Here is a 26011-nt window from a genome sequence, read left to right as displayed (position 1 = left end):
TTAAGAGTCTAAGAACAGTTACTCCTTTTATTTAAATTTTTTTTTTGAAAGTTTTATAGCAATAAAATAACATTGTTTCTCATTAGCTATATGAAGCTGCCCTAGCATTTGTTAATCTTAGTTGTGACTCTTCTATAGCCTCATTTTTCATCATTATCGCTGATACATAAGTTGAAATGAAAGTAACATGAATATCATATTTTGAATTTACTTCAATGACTTTTTTGCTCACATTTACTTAAATGAAAAGTAAGACGCCAAAATACCCATGTTGATATTAGAAAATTAATAAAGAAATCTTACATCTTTAGAGAGAATAAAATATCTTTGTAAAATTATGTGTTCATCATATTCTTCCTCATCTTCAATCTACTTAACTTACTTTTTAATTTAGTAGGGATATTCTTTATTGAAAATGCTTAAATTTGTATGTTATTATCGCAATTTCAGGTAATATTTAAAAAAAAAATGATATTGGATGCGAAAAACAAGAAAATAAGAAATGATGCAAAACACAAAATTGAATATTAAAAAGCAATAACATTATTTTAAAAAGTAATATTAAAATTTTATATTCGTTTAAAGACAAAATTTCAATACCAAAAGATATACTTCGACCCTCGAATTTGTGGCAGGCTATTATGATTTGTAATTTATCAATTATTTGGTATGTTATCCCTCGACCAATGTACTATCCATATAATTGATTATACATTTTTCTAATAGTTGGTTTTTCATTAATTTCTGAGTTGTTTTTTTTTACATGTATTTTATATTTATTAAAAATCGTAAATAGCATACAATATAAGTACAAATATATTTATAAAATTAAAAAAAATAGAATATTATTAAAACTAAATTCATATAAATAAAAACTCCTTGTCAAATTAAGCAACATAGTACGAACTTACACGTGTAAAATATAATGGTAAAAAAACGTTTTCATTTTTTTACTGATAATTTTAATATCATATGTAACATTGAAGACAAATAACATTTTATATTTAGACAATTTTATGGAGGTTAAACAGCCATAAGTTGATACACGCAATAGAATCTATATGGAATTTAAAAAAAAATGTTAAATCCCGTTAAGCATTGAAAATTTGCGGATATATTTTGAGATGAAAAAAGTTATCTCAAATTTACAAAATGATCCATATTTTTTTTAATCTAAGAGATTCATTGGTATATAAGTACCATGACCTTTACATCTGATGGCTCTAAAGGAGATGAGGGGTTGGGATGTTTCGCTTAATTTGAGGAAAACTTTTGTCTTAATTGAGTTTTTTTTAGTTCGAGTAATACTCGAATCCAACACTTATTTATATTATGTAATTAAATTATAATAAAATACGTTAGATTTATGTGTTAATTTCATCATTAATTTCCATTAATTTCATCATTAACGGACTCCCAAAAGCTATACTCTTTATATACGATATAATAGTGCAATATTCTCGGTTTGATCCAATCCAAGTAACGATCAATACGAGTGAACTTTAAAATTCCGTCTCCTTCAGTCTGTTTTGAATGTATTCCAATCAAAGCACATGATCCATCAACTTTTGCAACTAGCGGCGATCCCCAATTTCCAATTAAGGAAGTATTTATAGCTTTTGCACACAGCGTATTGGAACTTTGACATTGGTTGTCATTTACAATCTTTGTAATAAGGAATCCTAATTTAGTGTGCGTTGAAATTGTCGGAATATCAACTCCTGTATCTATAATACATAAATTTTTGTGATAATGAGATAGTGGATGCAAAATAATCTACTTACATGTAGCAAGCATGTTGGTAAAGTCGTGAGTGCTTACTTGCGGTAAACAAACTGGGATTAAATTTATATTTGGCACAATGTTAAATTCTGCAGTTAAAATGACAATGTCATTTTCATGAGTTGTTGAGTCGTAGTCTGGGTGATATGCTTTATCGCTGATAGAATACAATATATATCGAGTTGAGAAGGCTTCACTGTCCACACTTCCTGTTTTAATCTAGAAAAAGATATTCTAAAATATAAGTACATTTTTTATGCATTATTAAAAAAATTTAACCCGTTGTAACTCGGTACTTTTTTTGTCTTTACGAGTGGTCTCAATAGGAACTACTTTTTTTTGGGGGGGGGCGGAGGGGGATTAGGAGTGGGCTTGAGTCCCCTTAAAATTTTTTGAAGCCACCTCAAAACTTTTATAACATCTCATCATCATTTAATATCTAATTTATTTTCATTTTTTGGTGTTAACACACATATAATCCGAAATGGTCTCAAAGATCAGTCTCAAACGCAGCATGTAGACGTATATGTTAACCAAGCATGTTCCAATGCGACTTTTTTAGTATTTAAAGTCATCATTAAAAGGTAGTTTTGGTCCAAAATAAAGCTTCATCAACCCTCCCCCCCCTGCTAATAAAAATATATAATAAGCCTGTTTATATTAGTAATTATATAACGATGTTGATAGTTTTATGTATGTATTATGTTTTTTTTCTTGTTAAAAGCATAAAAAACTTTACTTACTCTAATAATATTAAATATTAATATTAAAAAAGCATTAAAAAATTAATTTCAACTTTTAATGTTTTTGGAAAAGAAATTCAAAATTCAATATCTATTCACAAAAATTAAATATTTTGAATTTTTTTTCATAAATACAAAACTATTCACAAAAAAATAAACTATTTGGGGAAAAAATCAAATATTGAATTTTATACTCGCTGCAGGATTTGCCCGAATGATGAAAAAATCAAGTAAAAAACAAAAAAAACTGTAATTTGATAAGGTGAGTATAGATGCTTCAGCCTACCTCCTGCGGACGCCCCTGCTCATCCAGCATCATACCCCAGTTCATTGAGGAAGGCAAATATATTCAATCTAATAATGATTTCTACTTACTACTAGTATTTCATCTTCATATTCTTTTATACAGCTAGCTGCACTGATGACATGATGTTTTGTCAGTATGGCCCCTTCACACTTCACATCATCCTCCTTCCATTTCAAAATGAATACATGCCAGGGATAATCTTCCAATTGAGCAGTTCCTTTTTCTCCCTCTGTAGTTTGATTACAAGACTTAAAAGGATGGTTGGAGGTTCCACATTCTGATGTTTACAAAAGTTATAAGATTTATCAACTAATTTATCAAGATTTTTTTGCATAAATTCAAATGTACAACAGCATTTGAATAATATTAAATCTTAAAGTTGCAGGTTCCAACAAAACAAGTACGCCGAATAACAGTTTTTTTAAATATATTTAGAGAGGTTTAGTGAAAGTGATGGTATTTCAGTTAATTTTCCCCCCTTCCTCCGTATAATTTTGCATTCATTCTACAATAAATATATTAATCGATGGAAAGATTCGGGAAAATGCCCAAATGATGACAAAAAGAAAGACTGCCCGGATTTTTAAAAAGAAAAAGAGCTTTTTGCTCGTAATTTTGGGGTTTTATTTAATTGTTGTTCATTTGATTTTCTACTACGGGCCATTCAATTTAAACTATGATAATTTCTTGTACCAATTCTCCTGACCACGTTGTCATATAGCTACGGAGCTCTAATTATATTAGTGTAATATAGTTCCTCCAAAATTTTATATGAAGTGAAGTAAAAAATTGATACTTTGTGAGGAGGGAGAATATATGTTTGCAAAAGCAAATTATTGAGCCTACCTTATAGCTTTAAAATGACACTTTTTGATTAAAAGTGGACCAAAAAATACCAAAGTTAATTTTTAACTACCATTTTATTAATTGTACTTATTTTTGTAAACTCTAAGCAGTAATAAAAAAAATACAATACCAACAGGTCCAATGCTGACTCTTAGGGGACCAGAACAATCATCTGGCCATTTATCAAGTTGTTGATAGTTTCATGGATACATATATTAATTCCAAACCATTCGTTGTAGCCCATAATTTGTGGCTGCATTAAGAATTATTGGCGGGCTATTGGTAATAAACACGGGAGAGTGCCCAACTCACAAATTTACAGTCGCAAATGCCAATAAGTTGAAATAAATTGCTAAAAAACGCAAAGGTGGTAAAATATTGCAATATTGATTTTTTTTTAATTTACTAACATTTTTGGTAAAATAGTTCATCAATTTTAAAAGATAAAAGCTCGCCCAAAAATATTTTTCGATACTTGTTAAAAATATAAAAATTTAATATGGATTCTAAAACACATAATATTCCTTAAATAAATATTTGAATAAACATTATCATACTTAGAATGATTGTGTTATAGTAATCGACTTGCTTGTTATTGCAGACCCTGTAACTGCACATATAATGGACTCACCTATACAACTTGGTTCGCAGTAGTCATATTCGGTATATTCTTTCGTCTCTTCACTAACTTCTGTTGCACACCAGGGTGTATCACTGGTAACATCAGTGCATGTATAGTACATTTTCCCGCGATATTTGAAAGGGAACTTACAGGTTTTTTTTAGGCCCAATGTTAAGCACATGGCTAAAAACAAACCCATTTAAAACTGAGTTTCGACTTTAAATTTAATTAAACTTACAGCAATTGTAAGCTTTCCTTATTTTTAAAATATCCCAGTAGCTTAAGCTTCTAGCTTTTCCCATTTCTATTCCAAATGGAACTTTTTGAATTGGTTTAATTGTTTTGGATGAACTTTTACTAAAACTGGAAGAAAATATGTATAATTAGTTTTGATTGGAATAATATTTTTAGGAATAATTATTATTATAACAACTTACGCATTTTCTGAATAATGCATTATTGAGCCATAATCGTAAGGTAAACCCTCCGTTGTCACTAATTCTTCGCGTGTACATTCTGATTTATTTGTGAGGGGGCTTTTTGTGCAATCTCTTATATCACTACTTTTCTCGACATATCTATAAAATTCTCGATATGCATCTTCTTTGATATTATCCCAATTAATTGTCATATAGTTATCTCTATCAGGACGTGTATGTTCGTGTGTAAACCCAAGAGCATGGAGCAATTCGTGCTGTATGGTTCTTCCATTCTATTTTATAGAAAGTATGAAAATCATATTTACAAGTATTATAATTACATATTTGAGTAATTTTTTCCTTCAGACTTACGTTGCATTTTATGTTGTGCAAAGACATAAGAGTGAATTTATCTGAAAAATAACCGACATATGAACTACATTGTTCAATTTCTGACGCAATGATGTACAAGAACGAAGTCTCGGTGTTTCTTTTAACAAACTTCACACATGTTTGTTTCTCAATGTAGTCCATACCTTTTTTTATTTCAAACGCAAGACTTGAGGCATTTGGATGAACACCATATGGTACGATACCATTTGGCCAACGACGGCCAATATCAGATAGAATACTTCGATCACTTTTTATTCCATCATTCGACACCACCTGTCCTTTAAAGAAATAATAAATGTGAAAAATTTGACAATTTATTCTCAACTTAACAAAATAAAAATATAAAATTTCATAAATAATTCAACTGATATGGCTTAAAAAGAAACAAAACGGGAGAAAACTTATGTTATAATTTGGATTTTAATTGTTTCGATGTGTTTTTCATGACAAATGAGCTGTTTATAAAATATTTGGACACAGTTTCAAAGATTGATCATGCTCCGTATTTTTCTTTTTTTGTAGAATGGTATTGCAAAACAATCTTACATATATTTGCCTTCCCAAACAAGCAAAAAAATCACAATACACCTCATTTTAAATCTTATCAAAAATTAGTAATTTCTTAATATGGTTAATCTCATGAAGGGGAATGGTGACTCGTTTTGTTAAAATCCGTGTAACTATTTATTTCAAAAGAGCAACAATGAGATTTTTGCCATACAAGTTGTACTGGATGTATTACTAATCCACAAACATTTTGAATTGTTCCAACTTTGGACAAGGGTGGCAATTTTGTTTCCTGCAACTAACTGCGCCAGATCAATTTTTTTTCATGAATTGACGTGAACACTTGAAGTTAAGTTTTTTTTTCTTGAGAACCAGCTGAATTTTTAATAGTTATATATTTCAAAAATGTGTTTTTGCTTAATTCTTTTAATATAAATTGATGTTTCCTTTGTAGTACATAGTTAGAATTTAATTAGAGTACTATAGTAGTTTTTAATTGTATTTACCTCCTATGGACTCATCTCCTGTACTTCAATCGACTTTCAGTCCATTGTTATGCTACATAGGAGACTATATTGACGTCACTCAGTTTTATTTGCTGGATTTTACTTCCAATAATTATACTTTATCCTTTTAAATAAAATAAAAGCTATATAAACAATGTAGTTTGTATTGTATAAAGTGAATCCATTAAAGATTGTGATAAATTTTAATCAAAATTTATTCAATGTTCAGAAACTAATATCATTTTCATTTTTGTAGTTACTAAAAGTCAAAGAGACCAGTCCTAAAGATCATATTTTCCTTTCCAGTAGTTTATTCTTGCTCACCCAAAACAAAAGCTTTGAATACATACAACTAATATTACTGCATTTTGTAAAATGATGAAAGAATTGCAAAAATAAAGGACATAAGCGAGCGGGTCGTAAACAAGACTTGAGATAAACTTCTAATTATTAGTGCAAAGGTCCTGGCGAGACCTGCTTTTTCGAGGGGAACCCCAAATCCTCAAAATTTTTAGAGATGTCTATATTGGACAAAGAGATTCTAGGCATGATGGAAATTCTTTCAGCAATTACTGAAGAAATATAATGCCGGGACTCAACAATTATAAACTCAATTTTAAAAGCCTTGTGGTATGTAGAGGATGTTGCAATAAGCCAGTCAGAAAGGCTCAGGACCACGTTATAAGGGAAGTAGAATAATTTGATAAGGTGGAGTATTTTTGATGGCAAAAGTAAAGATAATTAAGAATCAGAACAGTCCAGCACTCCTCAGCACTAACATTTGATTAGTTTGTATATAAAGAGGATGTGACAATTCTACACGGCAACCATTTTTTTTAAAGTCTGTGAGCCTTGCTCATAATTACTAAAAGCCAGCTGTTCCAGTTTGGATATTGAGTGAGTCTTGTACTTTCTCTCCATGAGGACTTCCATTCATAGCTCTTCAACAAATCTTCATCTTTAATTGAAGTCGTTTGAGGACACTCAAGAGTGGTTACCACTTTATAAGAATGTTCTCTCCTAAAGATAAAAGAATAAGATAACAGTTTAGACTAAAAAAAAAAATAACATTGATTGAGATACCAAGAAAAAAAATTCCAGTTTAAAAATTTGTGAAAAATAAACAACTTCAAAACTAAGTTATTGGATTAATAATGAAATGAAAATTAGGAATCAAAGGTATGAATGCACACTTTGCACCGCGCTGATTAAAGAATAGATAATTCTAAAATCTTTCCTTTTCTTCATGAGCCATCCATGCCTTGTAGTCCTCTTGCAACAAAATAAAGTTTTTGATTTATAAACATTGGAAATGAGTGCTGCAGTTTCCTCAGTTTCTACAACCTCCTTATGGGAAGTTGAAAACCACTGGCGAGTGCCTCCAAAAAAAGTATGAATATTATATCAGTAAGGTTCAGCTTACTCTTCATTTTTTCACTTGAAATTACAGCACTCTCCACCAGCTAAACATGGCTTCCTATAGTCCATTTTTAAATTATCTGATATTAGCCCCCTCCCAGGTGTCGTATGGGCGAGGATACATAACAAAAGGATGTCGTATAACAAAGACAGAGGAATAAAGTAGGTTTATATATATTTTCTAAACTTATGCAGCAAAAAACCAGAACACGATAATATATTTTTAATTGCATATTTTTTTAACTTATTTTTTTTGGTATTGGATATTTTCTTGGATTGTTTCTTCGAATCATATTATTTGCAAATTAGGGGTTTACTTAGAAAAAAATATTTTTTCACTTACATTCAAAGGACAAATATTTTTTAATTCAGGATATTTTACTTAACAAGAACTGTAATTTGATTTAAACATATTTGAAATTTGTGATATAAAACAGACTCACCTTGTGTTGGATACAAATGATTCCAAAGAATAATCAAAAGTAGAAACATCTTGTTAAGCTTATCCTCAGTTCCCAAATGATTTATTCAAAAATATATGAATGATTATACCTTCATACAACACTACAAGTGTTAAAAAAAAGTACTACATAAGTTATTAAAAAAAAAAAAAAACTAAGGCTTCTAAAAAATACTGGACATTGACTGACAGGTTAGTATAATTTTATTAAATCACGTGGTCTAATATTTTAAAGAAATAAGTTTTGAATATTCATTTGAGGAACTTAATTATTTTTACTTGACATTTTATTTTCAGCCACTTGTATTTTCGGTTAAAGTCAAATATGTTATTACGAAAATTTTATTTTTATTTCAATGATAGTAATAAGAGCCTTCTATCCATTTTGTGAATCAGAAAAATGAAAATTATTTTACAAATCTATATAATGTGAATGCTGTGTGTGTGTGTGTAGTTTAAAGATTTACTGGATTTAGATGGAAAAAATTGCTACAAATTTTATGGTTTGAGAACACGAAAACTTTATATTTTAGTGAATATGACTAATTCTAAGTTATATATTATTTTATTTGACCTATATTTTCCTTCTGATACAACTAAAAATCAATATTTTATTTTATAATATTTTAAACTAATTTTTATTTTTTATATTTAAAGTTAATTTTCTTTAATTTATGTCTTTTTCTGCATAAATATATTAAATTTAGTTATTTATATCAATTTTATAGTAAATTAAAAATAAACTGCCTAATATAAATACGCTGAATTAAGCTAACATAACCAATTCTTCTGTAAAGTACCATTTCTGTCTTAAAAATGCATTCGCTACAGTAATCGCGACTTCCTGATCTCCTTTTGATCCATATTATTTTAAGACACTATAAAATAAAATATTGATTTTAAATTGTATCAAAATGAAAATATACGTAAAAAAATATCGTAATTAAAATAATTAGTCATATTCACCAGGGTTTTCTAATTTTGTAAGATATCTGTATGATTCTTGGCATTTTATTTATATATTGAAAAACCTCAAAATAAAACAGAACTGTTTCATGATATAATAACATTTTGTTTTTTAAAGGCACCTTAATGTGGCATCTACCTATGTAAACATATAATTCAAAAGAACAAGTGACGTCATTATTGAGGAGGTATGAGAAGAAAATTTAATTTATGGCTTAGAAAAAGTGCAATAACTCAGTGCTTTTCCAACAAATAAAGGTCATTTTGATGTCAACAAAATTCTACATACATAAAATACATACATCGTAGGAACCTATTTAAAGTCCTCGATTGAGTTATTTTTGATATTTTGTTATCTATCTAGACCTGAATTGAATTGAACTGCAAAAGATTTTGAATTTCACCGATATTATTCAAATTTGTCAATTAATTGTGTACAAAGTCATTTTGTTTTGAATTAATAGAATATGGCGGTGCCTTGCACAGAGTTAGCTGTTATCTGATTCAAAGTTTTTTCCCAATTAGTCCAAAGATATTTCATAAGGTTATTGGCTTTTTCTTTTAAGTATTGCCGTTTCTTTGTAAGATCGTATACTTTTTATTTTTGGTGCAAACTCATAAAACACAAGCCCCAGGTCCTATAATTTTTTTCAATGATAACCTTTTCTATATCTTTGGTATTTTTTTTTTTATCGGAACCCCTATAGCCAGAAGCGTCACGTGACGTGTAGCAGGTAATTGTGAGGTCACCCACTATTAGACACTCCCTCTCCGATTTTGGATCAAATTTTTTCGGTATGTTAGAGAACCAAAGCATGTTTTCGAAGTTTGGACCATATAACGCATATAGTGTCGTTTTTCGTTCAAAGAAATCCATCTCTAGGTCTAAATAATTCCCTTCATGATCTGACTCTCTCATCTGAGGACTAAACAACTTTTTTACAAGGACAATTATTCCTCTTGAGTTATGGCTGGTCTTTTTCGTTGCTTTTGTGAAAAAAAAGAATGAGTTTTCGGGAAGAGGTGGACAATGTCATTTATATCTTCACACCTTGTACCAATTAGAGCGACTACGTTGGGAAACGAAACTCCTCTTAGGTAGCTAATTATTTTTAAAGCTCTACTAAGACAGACTACGGAGTTAACAATATAAGTCATAAGTGTTCACTTGTTCTTTTATTATGGTGTATTGTCTTTGAATAACTGTTTTAATAAAAAATCAAGTTGTTTAAATAGCTTTTTATTTGGGAGGTTTTTGATTGCACTCAAATAATTAAAAACTTTTAATACCTTAACGTCGATGAAATTGAATTGATATTATATATTATTAACGAAAACATTTTAGCTGTGTGATTGGAGTTATATTTTTTACTCCAGTGAAACTTGATATTTAGTGAGTATTAGGGACTAAATTCAATATTGTCGTTATACCATCTTTCTTTTTATCTATCAGGCAAATAATATGTGGGAAGCCGATCGAATGTAAATAAATAAATACTTTCGACGCCGTTGTACATTGGAAATATAATTGATGTTGAAGTGAAATAGAGAAGACATCTGGCTCTAAGGTTTATGATTTTATAAATTTTGTATTTATGCCGGTGTTCTATTTTTATCCCTTGGGAGGGAATGTCTCCTCCCGGCTGGACTTACTCGATTTGGATTCATGGGGGCTTGAACAACAGTCCTTTTTTCCACTCTTCATCTAAGACTACCACTGTATCCACTTACTTTTGAGGATATTTTTACTTATTTGCGAATGTTTTTTAATGTTTGAATCGTTTATTTTCCCTCTTTCAGAGACAGGAGACCTCTGTCTTTTATATGCTCTATCTTCTTTTTTAGGTAATATTAGTATTTTCTTTGAACTGCAATCATCAAAGCCTGAACTGATGTTAAGAAGATATCCTAGATATTTTACATTCGACTCCTCCATCAGACTGGCGTTGATTTTCAAGCCACCTAGCGAGACGCATTTTATCTGCGACACTGACCTCTTCATTTTGACAGAGAGAGTTGTTGTTTTAAAAAAATTACAGTATGTCAAGTTATGAGTAGTACATTGGCTTTACACAATTACTTTAACACGTATGATAGATGTGATAATCCGGGTTAAGGGGTCTTGAAAGTAAATATATAAAACTGTCCTATTGAAATAATCTTAGCTCGAATTGACGTTCATATTGTATTTTACAAAATATTGCCTATTTCAAACAGATATGTTATTCTATTTTTATAACGTAGAACTATAACCAACAAAGTTCTTTTAATCTCTTTCTCTCCAAACTTAAAATATTTGGTCATATTTTCTTCCAAGTAGTTCTCTGTCAGGGGTTATTAAGCTTCATTTTCTTATTTATAGCCTGTAATTTTGATCAGGATTTAGCTGTCGGGGACAAATTATATAAGATTGACGTCATAGTCATATAATCCAACAGTTTTCATATACAATTAGTCTTAAAAAGTGAGGCTTGTGTAAAAATACTACACAAAACTACAAGATGAACAAGAAGAACTACAACCCTCTTTCGTTTTTACAATATCCGTAATTTTTCATATTTTTATTTGAAATATGTAGAAAGTAATTGTATGTCATGTGTCATGAGCCTTGCTCGATATAATCATGTCCTTGATAGAGCCTCTGAACTGGGAGCATGCCTTGATGACGAAGTCCCTGGGCATGAATGCTAAGTGATCTTTGATCGTGTTTGCCTTAAGGTAGCTTCAGACAAAAAAAATCTATTAGATTAAAATCGGGTGGGCACCTGATCTTTTGTTACAAGATCGTAGCAGTTCTCCTTCAGTAAGTTCAGTTTGCTGAATGTGCTGAGTCATTCTGCCACAACAAATGGCAAATACTGAGTACCTGGGTGATACAAAGGATCACAGTCTGTTCCATAACTTACCTGTGATGTTAGTGTACACATAATTAGGGTACATCTACGTTCCTGAGTAGGCGGCTCAGAGTAAAGTTCGTCCAAAAGGAGAAAAAAATATCAATATGATTGACTTATCATTAATCAATCATTGATTAATGGATTATATAGTGATCCCTGTTCTTTTTTTTAATTGTATATATTCCGTCGATCCATCATTTTTTGAGATTTTAAATTTTATACCAAAATGGAAGAGTTGCTTAAAATACCACGTGATTTTGATATAAAATTAAAAAAAAAACAACTTTATGTTATAGTTTTAACAAATAAGACAAAGCAATGCCTGGGTACTCCCACTTGTTCTCAAATAAAGCTACCATGAAATGATCCCAAGGGTAGTAGTAATACAACTTTATTCTAACCTCTAAATATAAATCTTATTTCCACCATTTGATTTTAAAACGTCAGTCATACTTATTACAATAGACAATATTATATTTAAGTTCATATTGAGTTCACTAGAAAAAAAATATACAATAAAACATGTGGACTAAGGAGGAGCTTATTTTTAAATTAGACAAATGTTGACCTTGGAGGGCCGCTTATTTTTCCTTTTAGGTAAAAGAGACCTAAATATCATCTAATCACTTCGTGTTACAACAAACCTTGTTTTACGATAAATTTAGCTGCGTAAATATACGTTCAAAAATATTTAATAATTTTTTAATACCGTTTGGTTCTAATTGGTCAAAAAGAGGAAAAATTCACATAACTTGCATTTTTTTGTTATATTTATGTCCATCCGTGCTTTCGTAATAGAAATGATATCAATATTTACAATTTTTAATTTATTACTCAAAACAGAATAAAGAGGCTATGTTAGGATAAATTTGACATTTTTGCAAACTTTTAATTACCTTTTTTCGAATAAAAGTACTTTGTAAGCTAAATCCCTTTTTTATAAATCGTAATTGCGTATAAAGAAATACTCATTGTAAAGACGTTAACCTTTTTCTCACCATACCTTGATCGAAAACGTCTTAATAGCCAAATGTTAATAGATAATTAACTTAATTATACCTAAATTTTATTTTAAACTGAGATAACATTTCTGAGTACTGCTATTTAGTTTAAAATTTTCATGACAGAAAATACATGATCAAATTGACTCAACAAATTCAAATACGGGTAGGACTGCTAGAGCTTGTGTTCTTTTTCAGAAAGAACTAGGAAAAACCCCTTTATTTCTGGTATGTAGACAACATATTATGGATTTAATCATAAGCACAGCATTCGAGTCTTATTACCTGAAGTTTAAATGTTGAAAAGATTTCCAGGAATATGGTCATCTATTAATGCAGCTATGTATGTATGATACTGAAATTGAGGATCTTGAAATAGCTAGTCTCGTAGAAGACGTGCGACAAGAGTGCCTTGATTATGCGAAGAAATGTATGGAAACAAATCTTCCTCGACTCGACTATAAACAATTTCTTAACCTGGAAATTATATTCCTTGGTGATGTAAAATCCCGAGATGTAAAATTCATGTCACTTGGTGCTCTACACCACGCCTTATGTCTATCAAAAGTTTTATACCACTTCAAAATTTGGATGTTTTGATCTCAATTCAAATAGACAGGCATAGAGGGGTGATGATTGTGCAATATTTGTGTGTTTATAGTGAAAGTGTTTGTTCGAGCCTGGCTCCTCAGGTCTTAAGATAACGTCTTGATTTAATAAAATCCCTCCTTAAATCCTCCTTGATTTATTCAGACATATCAAAACCAAAATCAAAAAAAATAAATATTCAAGCACTTATGGTAATTGTCCGAGGAACTAGTTGGATTAGCTCTAATTGGCATTATATTAAGTTTATAATCAAAGAGATGTATAGTAAAGGCATTGCAAAATTTGAGTAATGAAACTCAAGAAAGGTCGTTATTTACTCTAAATGAATTAAAAGACAAAAGCTTGGAAGATTATCCCAACAACAAAATCAAAGCAACTGTCTCAATGTCCGCACCTCTAAGAGACATTTCTTGAGACAGACCCTGACTTATGGAATGGTTGAAATAACTACTGACAAGCTCTTGATTCTATCATTCATTAAAAAGTTTCAATTATCTTGCTGAACGTAGAGTTGGTCTCATTAAAGAATATAATGTTCTATTAACAGGTGATGAATCGCAGCTCCAATTTTTCATCCAAGTGGTCGAAGATCATCTATAACTTTATTAATTTATATTCAAAATTTATATTAATAATGAATGATGAAAAGTTTAATCATTGAAAAAAAAAAAAATCTTTAGGTTGTGATATTTCTTATGCTAAACCCATAATAAAATTGGTCTACAATGTTAATTTTCAACTAAAACTAGCCCATAGTAGCTCTTAACCACGACTACTACGAAGGTTTTGAATATACTATAGGATTAATTTAAGTTATAAAGGCTTTTTTTTAAAAAAAAGGTAAGTAAAAGGTCAAACTAATAGTAATTTAACCTGTTCAATACACTTCAAGTAAAAAAAATCAAACATTCTTAATGATTTGGGAAATATAAATTTACTAAATATGGATATAATTGCTTTGACGAACAAACGGATGGACATATAGCAAAAAATACAATTTTGTAGGAATCTTTGCTCTTTTGGACAAAAATAACAAACTTTAGTATAGAAGTTATACAAATTTTTCGATTGAAAATTTACTCAGCTAAATTTCTTGTATTATTTGATTTGTTGTAACACAAAGTTATTAGATGATATTTAGGTCAAAATACTCATTTTTGAAAAAAAATGTAAAATTTCAAAGCTTTGGAGTTGTTGAGCTACTTCTAAATATTTTTCAAAACTGTTCAAAATTTATAAACAAAGTTTTTGGCCTAAAAAGAAAAATTTGCCACCTTCCGCGCTTAACGTTTTTCAAATTTAAAAATTAACTCTACACTAATATGGACAAGTAAACTACGCTGCACACATGGTTATCTTAATTGTATCATACAAGCTTTGATACAAAAAGAAATGGGAAATAGGCCGGAAACTAGGCTGCACATGTCGTTATCTTAATTGTATCATGCACGCTTTCATACAAAAAGAAACAGAAAAATGCCTCGAAATTATCTGGTAGTTAGCCAAATAAGTCGATCACACCAACTGCCATTATTCCCTATTATGTAATCCTATACCATCATCGTCATAGTATTTACCCACAATTTTAAAAATGGATTACATAATATATATATATATTTTATAATATTAAAATCCTACATATTATTTTATTCGATACAGTATTATAATTTATAATTTTGCCTAGTTATATTTTATTAAAAAGTGTTGCAATGAATTTTTATTTCTATATGATAACAAAAATTTCTTTATATAAATAATATTTTTACAACCAGGGATCAAATAAAATTTTTATTCCTGACCTTTTGGAAACAGAGCAAAACTATTATAACTTATTAATTCGTTTATTTCTCAAAAAGAATAAATTATGAAATGGCCATCACGTATTAAGTGAGACGAGGTAAACGACAGCTAAACACAAATTATATAAGATATTTTTGTGTGAGCAAAGTAATGCTGTATCCACTGTAAATAATTTAGTCTTAAATTTATTGTGCAGTTGTCTTGCCAATAAAGAAAATGTATATTTTATTTCCATCATTTGATTTTAAAACGTCCTTCATACTTCCTACAATATACAATATTATATTGTATTCTTCTTTTAAGTTCATATTGAGTTCAGTAAGAAAAAATATTTAAGAAAAGATGGACTAATGTGTTTCTTATTTTCATTTGGTTGAAATGTCCGGGTCGCCGGTTCAAAATCCGTTCTTATTGATAAAAAAATTTAATTTGCGAAAATTCAGCGAAATTGATAAATATTTAGAGGTAACTCAATGGCCTCAAAGTTTTGAAAATTGCCCATTTTTTCAAAAAATGTGATTTCTTCTTCAATTATCATGAAAACAGGTTAAGATAAAGCTTTTTATATTCTGTAATTTTATAAAGATGACTTAATTTACTATCTGATATATTTTTGTTTTCATTTTTAATTTGAATTATAATGAAAAATAATTGACGAGGAAAATTTTTATATTTATAAACATTTATCCCTTTTTCTGAGTAATATGTTTAATATACAAAGGTATCCCAGATACAGGTTTTTTTTTCGAGTCTGGATACATCTTTTGATGCTCTTCAACAACTTGTAATAAGAATTGAAGCTGCGCTTTGTCAGTTGTTAACGAGTCATTGTATTCTTTAATAAGTGCCACGCCTCATTCTGCTTGGTCATTGACAACTTGAAGAGAATAAGTTATTTCAAGGGATTTCTTTTATTCATCATTACTTGGCCACAATTTTGGATCAACTTTTAAAAACTCGTCATGGAGTTTCAGAATTTTCGTGATTTTTTTTTTCTGTCTTTTTTCTAACAAAGTCTTCTAAACTCACTTGACCATCAAATATGGACAAACCAACAAGCTCTTCAGATAAATACCATAAATTGATGCAAAAATTTTGAAATGTCGTTTTTGAAATAAGAATATTGATTTTGGAATAATTATTAAGTAATTTCATCAAATTCAAATCATTCAATGAAGCATTTGAGGATGTAGGAGCAGAAATCCATGCTTTCAAATATATTTGCACAATAAAGATGCAAATATCGTGGAATTTGGGTTCCTATTTCGAAGTTAATTTAAATATTGACTTAAATATCCAAATTTTTAAACAATACTTTAGACAAAAAAACGAGTGTTTTGTATTTGACCGAGAGACATAAATTTTATTCCACGTTTTGGGGACCAATAATTTCTTGGAAGACTCTGTTGAAGATTGCTGTTGGCAAAATGAATAATTATAGCTCCAGGCTCGTAATTAGTTTTGTCTATCATTTGCCACTTTTTTTGGTATCTTCTGAAGAGTAGAACCTGGGTCGAAGTGATACCTCCCATGCATGCATTAAAAGCTGATCTAAATATTAATTCTATAATGTGATGTCTATATGCAAACGGTAATTACTTTTTATCAAACATTTTCTCTAGTAAAACACGAGTTCCATGTTTCTATATTTGAGCTATTTGTATTAAAACAAATAACTTTAATATTATCTACTATTCCTCAATCTTGAACGGCTTATAAAATGTAGTAGCTTGCGCTTCACCTGTATAGTTGGAAGCTTGGGAAACCCAAAATAATTTGGAAATTCCTCTTACAGAATTTATAATTGGAAGACAATCAAACATATCTTTCACAATTAGATTGGACATCATACTACCATCCAAACGGATTACCAGAGAATTGTTACATCGGAATTTTTTCTTAATATTATTTAATTTATATTCAATATTCTTACTATAAATAGTAGTTTGGTTAAGAGCAAAGTCATTAATATTTTCTCCCATACTCTTGACTGATTCTGCTAATCTATAAACAGCTTTTCGATTAAACACTTTAGTGCGATCAAGAACTGATGCAACTTCTTGAGAAATTAAAGTGTTTCTTCATATTTTAATATTTAATTGAGTAGACCCTAGTTTTTCTCCCTTGTTAAGATTTTCGTTGTATAAATATATTACGTGTAGAATTACATGCCAAATGGATTAGAATTGTTAACCAAAGTACTTTAAATGTGCGTGCGTATCAGAAATTATGCTTTTTAGAGGGCGCTTTGATATTAAGGACACCATTGTAGGACTGATAAGTGGGACTAATTTAGCATCCTAATTAAGGACCAACACAATTAAAATAAAGAATCATGTCTTGCAGAAGGAAAATAGTAAAAATGTAAAAACATTGTAGCAACAAATTATATATATATATATTATTTATCTCCTCAACTATTTTATATTGTAATTTATATTATGAATATTTTTTTCTCAGAATAGCAAAAAATATATCTTGGAATAAATTGCAGTGTATCCACATTTATTCGTCATTGGTAGACTGTGTGTCCCAAATTGGATTTTATGGGACGGCAATTTGAGTTTCATAGGCTACGGTGATTGGGACCATGTAGATCTTCCACAGAAAGGCTTCGAACGATTTTTTCTTTGCAAATGAATGCTTCACATTCCGTATCTGGAATATCCTTAATATCACACCTATTTGTAGAGTTTTTCGTCTGTACTTCGACATTCTACATGAAAGTGGGTGCTTTTTGTCTTGTATTCCCTACTAAATTCGACCTTATGTGACAAGTTTTCACTTTTTTTTTAAACCATTTCATCCCTCTTATGCTTCCACATCCGAGCAAAGTATCCCAGCCTTTCATAAATATTTTTGATTAAAAGCCCGAAATTCTTCTCCCCCATCATGAGCATTTGAACCACATCATCCACAATTCAGCTGTCTTGAATTTGATCGGGGCCTGAATATCTTTCGATATCCTGACTTGTTTTTCACTATTGAAACTGATTTTCCGGATTTCAGAACTTCTTCATTGAAAAGACCAAACTCTCTTCCTCTACAAACTTGATTAATTTTACTGAGAGAGGGTATCTTCATCTTGCAAATATGACGCCTCGCGTTTTTATCTCGTAAACCTGCAACAATTATCGAGACTCATCGATAATTTACACAACTTTTACAAAGCTCCACTACCTCCAACAATTACTTCAGTGACGTGAGAAAGCCGTCAAATGACTCATGCTTGTGTTGATCTCTATTTTCAAATTGAAACCTATCCACAATGATAGAATGTTTGTCACTGTGCTTTTTTCTAATAGCATTGAGAATATCTTCCACAGATTTGTTTCTTTCATTTGGCATTTGTAAATTATATAGAACGTTTCGAGGCGTACTGTTCGATAAAAAGGTCAGCAGAAAATTAACATGCTACTTCATACTTCATATGGTGAAGACTGTTTTTTTTTGTTCCTTTAATTGGTTAGATGGAGTTGCACTGATCAAGTATAAGTAAACATTGTAGTATTACAATCACGCCATCTAACCTAGGAATCTTTTTTGTGAAATCCATATACATACATAAAGTATTATATATTTCTTTCTCTAGAAATCACCCGGGATCGAACGCACATCGAGTTCAAGAAAATAATATCTCCCGAGTATGGTGTCACTGAGCTATGGCGATTCCATTCTCACTTTCATTGACACCATCTATTTCTGGAATCTCCAGCGTCACTCCTAAAAGTCCTCCAATTCGACGTACAGGTTCAGCTCCTCAAGGCTTGGAAGGTTAATGAGATTTTTTCCTGTTGAATTCATCTGAGCACATTCTATCTCATTCATTTGCTTCAACTTTGTCTTCCTCTTCTCGATAGCACAATACAACTTATCGACTTTCAGCTTTTACTCAACCAAATGATTTACTTCTGACTCGTACTCCTTGACTATATACTTCTAGATAACAAATACTTCGTCACTGAGCTTAGCTTCGCTCTCCAAAGCTTCTCAGCGTATCCTTAGGGGAATTCCATCCGACGGATAATCCCCTCCTACTCCAATAAATCACGAATAAGTTAATCATTTTTGAGATGATGGCTGTGTAACCACTTCCGCTTCCCCCCTAAGCTTCCGAAGCTCGATCATCCTGGATGAATCTTATTTTATTTCAGATTTTAACATTCTACCGACTGGGCCATGTGATATTCAATATACAGTATGTCCAAAAATCGATGGTGGTTTCAAAAAGATCCCTTTTATAGTTAATTTTTTTTTTTTTAGGCGGAATAAAATTTAATTTGGCTTATACAATCATAAGGCAATATTGAATTTTTATGATACAATAATTCAATTGATTGCATCATACATCAGTATAAAAGTGCTCAGAAAATACCACAGGATGTTAGTTGAAATTCAATATCCGAAATGGTGAGAGAGCATTCTTTGGAGACCAGGGCCAAGGCTTTGCAAATCAGAAGGATTAAGGAAGGAAGAAAAAAATTAGCAAATTTCCCAAACTTGTGATTTCAGAATCTTTGACCAAGAAGAGCCAATCCACAAGGAAACTTTCAGCTAGATTGCCTTCAAAGGGCTATCCAATATCCAAGTAATTTGTCCACAACTACCTGAGTCAGTCTTTGAATGATTTACCATACAAACCTCGTCTGCACCCCAAACTTTCAGAAAACTAAAAGAAGGCCCGGCTTCAATTCTGTCGTGAGCGGAAACACTAGACTGCAGATGACTGAAAATGGATCCTCTTCAGTGATGGAAGTCTATTTGAGCTATTTCATGCCCCAAATCCCTAAACAGATTGGGTGTGGGCAAGAGATAAGGGATGTTTGACACATCAAGAACCATTTTCTAGCAGAATAGGGGCCACTCCAAAAAGACACAAAAGGGGTGTTCACACAACTTGGATTCCTGCCAATAGTCCTGATTTGTCTCCCATTGAAACTTTGTGAGCCTTGGTCTAGAGGCTAACTCAATGAAAATGCGCCAGCAACTTCAGAGGATGAATCAAAAAAAACTGACAAAAGCTTGGGAAAATATTTATTCCGATACTTTGAATAATCTGTATTAAAGGATGTCAAAATGCATAAAAAATGTATTAAGCTTAAAGATCGTCATATTGCGAAGAAAATAAAGTTTATAAAAACCACCATCAATTTTTGTACATACTGTATATGTATATTAACATAACAAATATATACATACAAAATAGATTGGATGGTATTGAATTAACATAATATTCCGATAATACAAACTATGATATATACATACATAAATATAAAACATATACTAATACCTATTCCATTTATTTCAAAAATTGTGTATTGTAAGGACGTGTAAAAGACCGGTCCTAGGACTGACAAATTTTAGTAGGACTGGGATGCAGTCTTTGTAAACTTATACAACACTACTCTAAACAATGTCCTCCACTACCACTAGTGAAAAAATAAAGTGAATTAAAACTGGTATTATCTTGCCCACTAATAAAAACCATTTGAGAACATATGTGGCCTCTAGGCCATTATCGATCCACATCTCACTTTTTTCTACTCTAATATGGGATACCTGTTGTTGTAAAGTAAAATATGGGCCCTTTTCTTACACTGTGCTTATATTTGACACTAAAATCTAGTAGGTTATTAGTATACATATTGTATTTTTATATGCATGATGACCAGGGTTTCGAAAATTGTCACATCCATAACTATATTATAGATTTACTTTAGATCGTTCCCTGAATAAAATAATTGCCCAAAAAGTTCTTATTGATTCCTTGGGAAGTTAAAACTATCTACATCCTCGTGAGTGTAAATCAAAAATAATGGTATATTATTTTGGCATGTTTTAATAATGTAAATCCTGTCCGTTAATTTGAACAGCGTGAATTTCTGCAATTGTTATCATAGCAATATTCATTGGAGCAATTATTGCTTTGGTCGAGCATTTTTTAAGAGTTGTTCATTTCAGTGAAGTTTTCAGATAGTTAGAGATGAAAATCCGGTGTATTTTTTGGCTTGCCCGTTTTTTTAAATTGATAATCTGAAGAATGAATTTTCTATTCCTTACCATTTTTTACCAAATTCAGGCTCTTTTTATAGAACCAAGTCTTTCAGATCAACTCACTAAAAAGAGAGAAAAAACTTTCCTTTGCAGTATAATTTGCCCGAAATACCTTTTTTTATGAAAGAAATCGCCCCAAAAAATTTCCTACTAATTTTAGTTCAAATTTCATCTTGACGAAAAAATATAATAAAAATGCAAGAAATCCATCATTTGGGGTGAGTTAGCTCGAGTCGTTCACTTCAAAGAGCCGGCTCATATAGCCGTTACGTTCGCAAACGACACATTACTATTATTTAATTCGTGAGTAGTGAACATCCTTTCCTAAATAGATTCAATTATATTCAAAACCTGATGGAACCTGCGTATGGGCTCATAAAAGACGGAGCATAATCCTGAGGATTTTTTGCAAATTTATAATTATAAGTCCTTGTTAGACTCAGAGTATAATTGGGTATTGACAAAGGAGTAATTCTAGCAAATTTACTTGTTTATATTCTTTTTGCCTTCCTCCTTATTAACAGTTGATTGTAGCTGATCTGAAGAAACGTCATGAGGATTATTTAATCTTTCTCGCCCACAGTCCAAAGATGTTTAAATTTGGCCATGCCATAGACTTGGTGACAAAAGTTACTAATATCATCCAAGGAGGGAACATATATATATATATATATATATGTCGCCGAAGGTTCATCACCTTTTTGGAGGAAGTGGATGAGTTGAGGGAAATATCTAGAGCGGTTTTTTGTACTGTGTTTAGAAATACCAGGGGGGTTTGAGAACAGTATTAGTGGTGATATAAGGGTATACTGAGGAAAGCTCAAAGATTAAAAGTTTCTTTGTGACATGACCCTTCTGACACATAACAACGTACATTTAAGACTGTTCTTCTCGTGTTAATTTATCATCACATTACCCTGTGGGCGCTGGGATTCGAAAAAAGAGCCCGGAGGGTGAAAAACAAATCCAGAAATACAAGGCAGATATTGAAAATTTGCAGGAACAATTCAACGATCGTTTCTAAGATTTCCACAAGATGGAACCACGAATTACGCTATTCACAAACCCTGTTTCTACTGTTGTCAGCGCACAGCCATCGGATCTAACGCCAAATATTATGTAGAGCTTTTTCATCAACTCGCAACCTCGACTGACAAAAGGGGATATTAAAACTTATAAAAACACATTGTAGTTAGTCATCTAAATTGTTTATTTTGAACAGTTCTAATTATTTTGTGCGGATTTTTATTTTGAATTATTACAGGGAAAATAAAATTTATTTCTCTTTTTATATGTCCTTTATTCAAGTTAACACATTTGTCCCTGAAGTGTTTGAACCACGTAGATTGGTCCCAGAACTTTATTAAAAAACTTCATCCAAACTGCACGTACAACTATCTATCTCCAGTATATAGGTAATGACTGCATGCTGGAACTTTTTATCTAATATGTATACTATTAGCTTAGTACCTTCATTCTGTATTCCACTATGACTGGAGGTGGTATCGAATACCGGGGCAGTAATCCAATCCACGAATTTACAGGTATCTAATAGATCCTTTGGTATAGTATTCTTCTGTTGACCTCCTGATATGTGGGACCCCCAAAAATTTCCCTTTAGGACATCTTGGTAGGCAATACACATGAACTGCTGGAAATTTAGTGATGGATCGATAAAAATATTTTTACCATTTTCTATCCCAGTCTAGTGCAGCATATGAAGGAAGCCATATATTGTTAATTTTTGTCTTGGTGATGTAACGCTGTACGGTTCTAAATAAAGAAGTTCGGGTTCATTTAAACTTCGGACAAGAACCATTCTATACATGAATTGTAGATGACGTCCTATATTTTTCAAAGTTTTGAAATGCGTTTAAATGACGTCATATTAAGTTAAATGTGTATTTGTACAACTCATAAATCAGAGTGTTTGAGTAAATTGGTACATAGATTGCGACCAGAAAAATGTGACGATATAGTGAGACCAAAAAAGCCAGTCCATGATTTGAAAACGACCTATTTCGTTCAACGGTCTGAGATCTCGATCTGGATGGAAATATTGGTATATGAAAAAATCACTTTATTACAAAATGTGACATAAAAAATAGATATTGGAGCAAGTCTCCACCCATACTTTGAAGATCCATAATTCTATTGCCTATTATTACTTATTGAAAAATATTCAAATGACTAAAATATGTATAAAATGAATACCGAAAGAAATGTTGACAAAAATAGATTTAGGATTTTATGTTAATTTATATCAACCAATCGTTTATCATTCGCGTCATTTCATACTCTGTCAGATATGACTATTTTGATAAAATTTTTAATTTAACGTAAATAATAATTGTCAATATATTAATAACTATTCTCTAAATCATAATTAACATTTGGCAACCAGAAATATACAAAAAGCTAGCTTTCATAATTGATTTCATAGAATATTTCCTCTCCCTTCTTACATTCGAGGTTGAAAGTGGATAAAAAATGTTAGTCGTGAGCATCACTCCATATAATCAAGGTGACTATATATAAAGGTGAGGCAACAGGGTCTTCTGTCTGGTTGGTGTTAGCTGACTCAGCTGACGTAGTGACGTCACTGTTCAGATAATTTTCAGTCCCCTCACTCAATATTCCTTTTACTTCTCCAAGTTCAAATGACCCCAAATCCTCCAAAGGTATTCGTATGGAAATTTGCAAAAATAACTGTGGGAAGCAAGTATGGGCCAGGCAACTAGTATGGATTCGGAAACTGAGACTGATAATGAAAGGCTTATGGAAATTTATAGCAGGATCTCTGAGTCCCAACAAGAAAAAAATTTCAGCTTACATTTCAAAAGGGAATTTTAATCTCCATCCGTAAAACAAAATCATTTTGTCAAAGTATCAAGGATAAGGGAATGAAATTCATTTTAAATACTCATATAAATCAAGATTTTCTGGAGAATTTATTCTCACGGATTCGTGCCATCGCAGGAAACAACACTCATCCATCCCCAGTGGAAGCCCTGAGAAGACTAAAAGTAACTTTTGTTCTAAATAATGATGAACTTGTCTTAAGAAATCCAGCTGTTGAAGAGGATGAGGATGATGGCGAAATAGTTACGAAATCAATAAACAGGTCACTACTTTTCGTCAAATATACAAAAAAAGAAGCATGATAAGGATGCCATTGAATCATAGTAAACTTAAGAAGATGTTGAACTTCTTGAAGCTCTTAAAACTGAAAAAGTAATTACAGAATAATCATCTGAAGTTTCCAATGATTACTGGGCCGTGCAAAATTATTTACCGATGATGTAAATATACTTTTTAAGAGGTTTTGTGGCAACCAATCTGATTGTTTCGTATTTTTACTGTTAAAATAAACAAAAATCCTTTCTGTGAGAGCGTAACAACTTCCACACGTGAGACCATGTCCAATCAGGAAGCAAAGAGGATCGAAATTGCAGCCCTCCTCCAAGCGGGAGTGCCTCATAACAACATTCAGGAACAGGTTGGGCCTCGTTGAAGACAATTTACAACGTTTCCAAGCGCTTGGAGGCTGAGGGTGATCTCAAGCATTCCCCTGGGGCTGGCGAGAAGCCCACTGTCTCAACAAGGCAAGTAAATGCAGTGTTCAAGAGGACTCCCAACAGGTCCATTGCCGAAATGACCAGAAAGATAGGAACGTCCACATCAACTGTTCCAAGGGCATTGAAAAGGGCTGGAGGAAAGTCTCCGAGGCGTACTGAACGCCCTTTGCTAACTGACGTCAGCGAGAAGTCAGAAATGAGCGTGTAACGAAAATCTTGAATGATATCAAGAGCTCATCTGGACGCATCATCATTTTTTCAGATGAGAAAACTTTTATGGTCGATCCTGTTTTCAACAGGCAAAATGACCGTGTTGTGAGCTTTGGAGATGTTTGGAGATCCAACGGGAAGGCCATAAAGCTGGTATGGTTCCCCAGTGGCTCAGATTAACAGTGGAGGATTATGTGAAGATTCGGGCGTCCAAGGTCCTTCCGTGGATCAAATCCATAGTCGGCAACTCTCCTTGGGGGTTTCAACAAGATGGAGCACCCGCCCACGCTTCCAAGAAAGCTCAGGAGTGGCTCAAGGACAACATGATTTTTTGGCCAAGGACTACTGGCCCCCTCAGAGCCCAGATCTGAACCCACTAGAATTCTCTATCTAGGCGCACGTGGAGACCAAGGCCTGCAAAAAACGACACAAGAACATAAATGCCTTAAAGGCTACTGTCAACAAGGCCTGGGCCTCCATGGACGCCGATTACATCCAGCAAGTCTGTGGCAGCTTCAGACGTCGCCTGACCAGTGTCATTGAGTCAAATGGTGGCTACATTGATTAAATTTGATCACAAACTATTTTATTATTCTAAAAATGTATGAATAAATTGTTTTTCAAGTCATTCGAAATGTCATTATTGTCCGCAATATGATCTGAACAAAAATCGGTAAATAACTCTGCACGGCCCAGTGTGTAGAACAGAGTCTGTCTTATATTACAGGATTTTTTCTGTCTTATATTGCATGATTTTTGGGGAAAAAGTTTAAAGAGCTTTATCCAAATGTAGGGGAAAATATATGTGACTTTGGATTTTATTTAGAAACGTTTATCCCTTGGATTGAATTGATTTTTAAAGGAGGCCTTATGATACCATTGCGTGAGTTTT

General features: G+C 31.7%; 1 protein-coding gene across 1 annotated transcript; it reads right to left on the bottom strand.

Annotated features, from left to right (window-relative positions):
* Positions 1 to 1174: 1174 nt before the first annotated feature.
* Positions 1175 to 8090, bottom strand: LOC121114533 (uncharacterized). The gene is made up of 8 exons (XM_040708526.2): positions 7988 to 8090; positions 5092 to 5390; positions 4738 to 5012; positions 4539 to 4663; positions 4310 to 4483; positions 2901 to 3109; positions 1785 to 2001; positions 1175 to 1727 (listed from the first exon to the last, which is right to left on the bottom strand). Exons 1-8 carry the CDS (start codon positions 8034 to 8036, stop codon positions 1384 to 1386), a joined length of 1692 nt encoding a protein of 563 aa, XP_040564460.1. The 5' UTR covers positions 8037 to 8090; the 3' UTR covers positions 1175 to 1383.
* Between the last annotated feature and the right edge of the window lie 17921 nt (positions 8091 to 26011).

Source organism: Lepeophtheirus salmonis, chromosome 3, assembly GCF_016086655.4.
Source record: "Lepeophtheirus salmonis chromosome 3, UVic_Lsal_1.4, whole genome shotgun sequence".
In the NCBI taxonomy this organism is placed as follows: Eukaryota; Metazoa; Arthropoda; class Copepoda; order Siphonostomatoida; family Caligidae; genus Lepeophtheirus; species Lepeophtheirus salmonis.
Note: the sequence above shows the minus strand (reverse complement) of the source record. Positions and strands in the feature narration are given on the sequence as shown.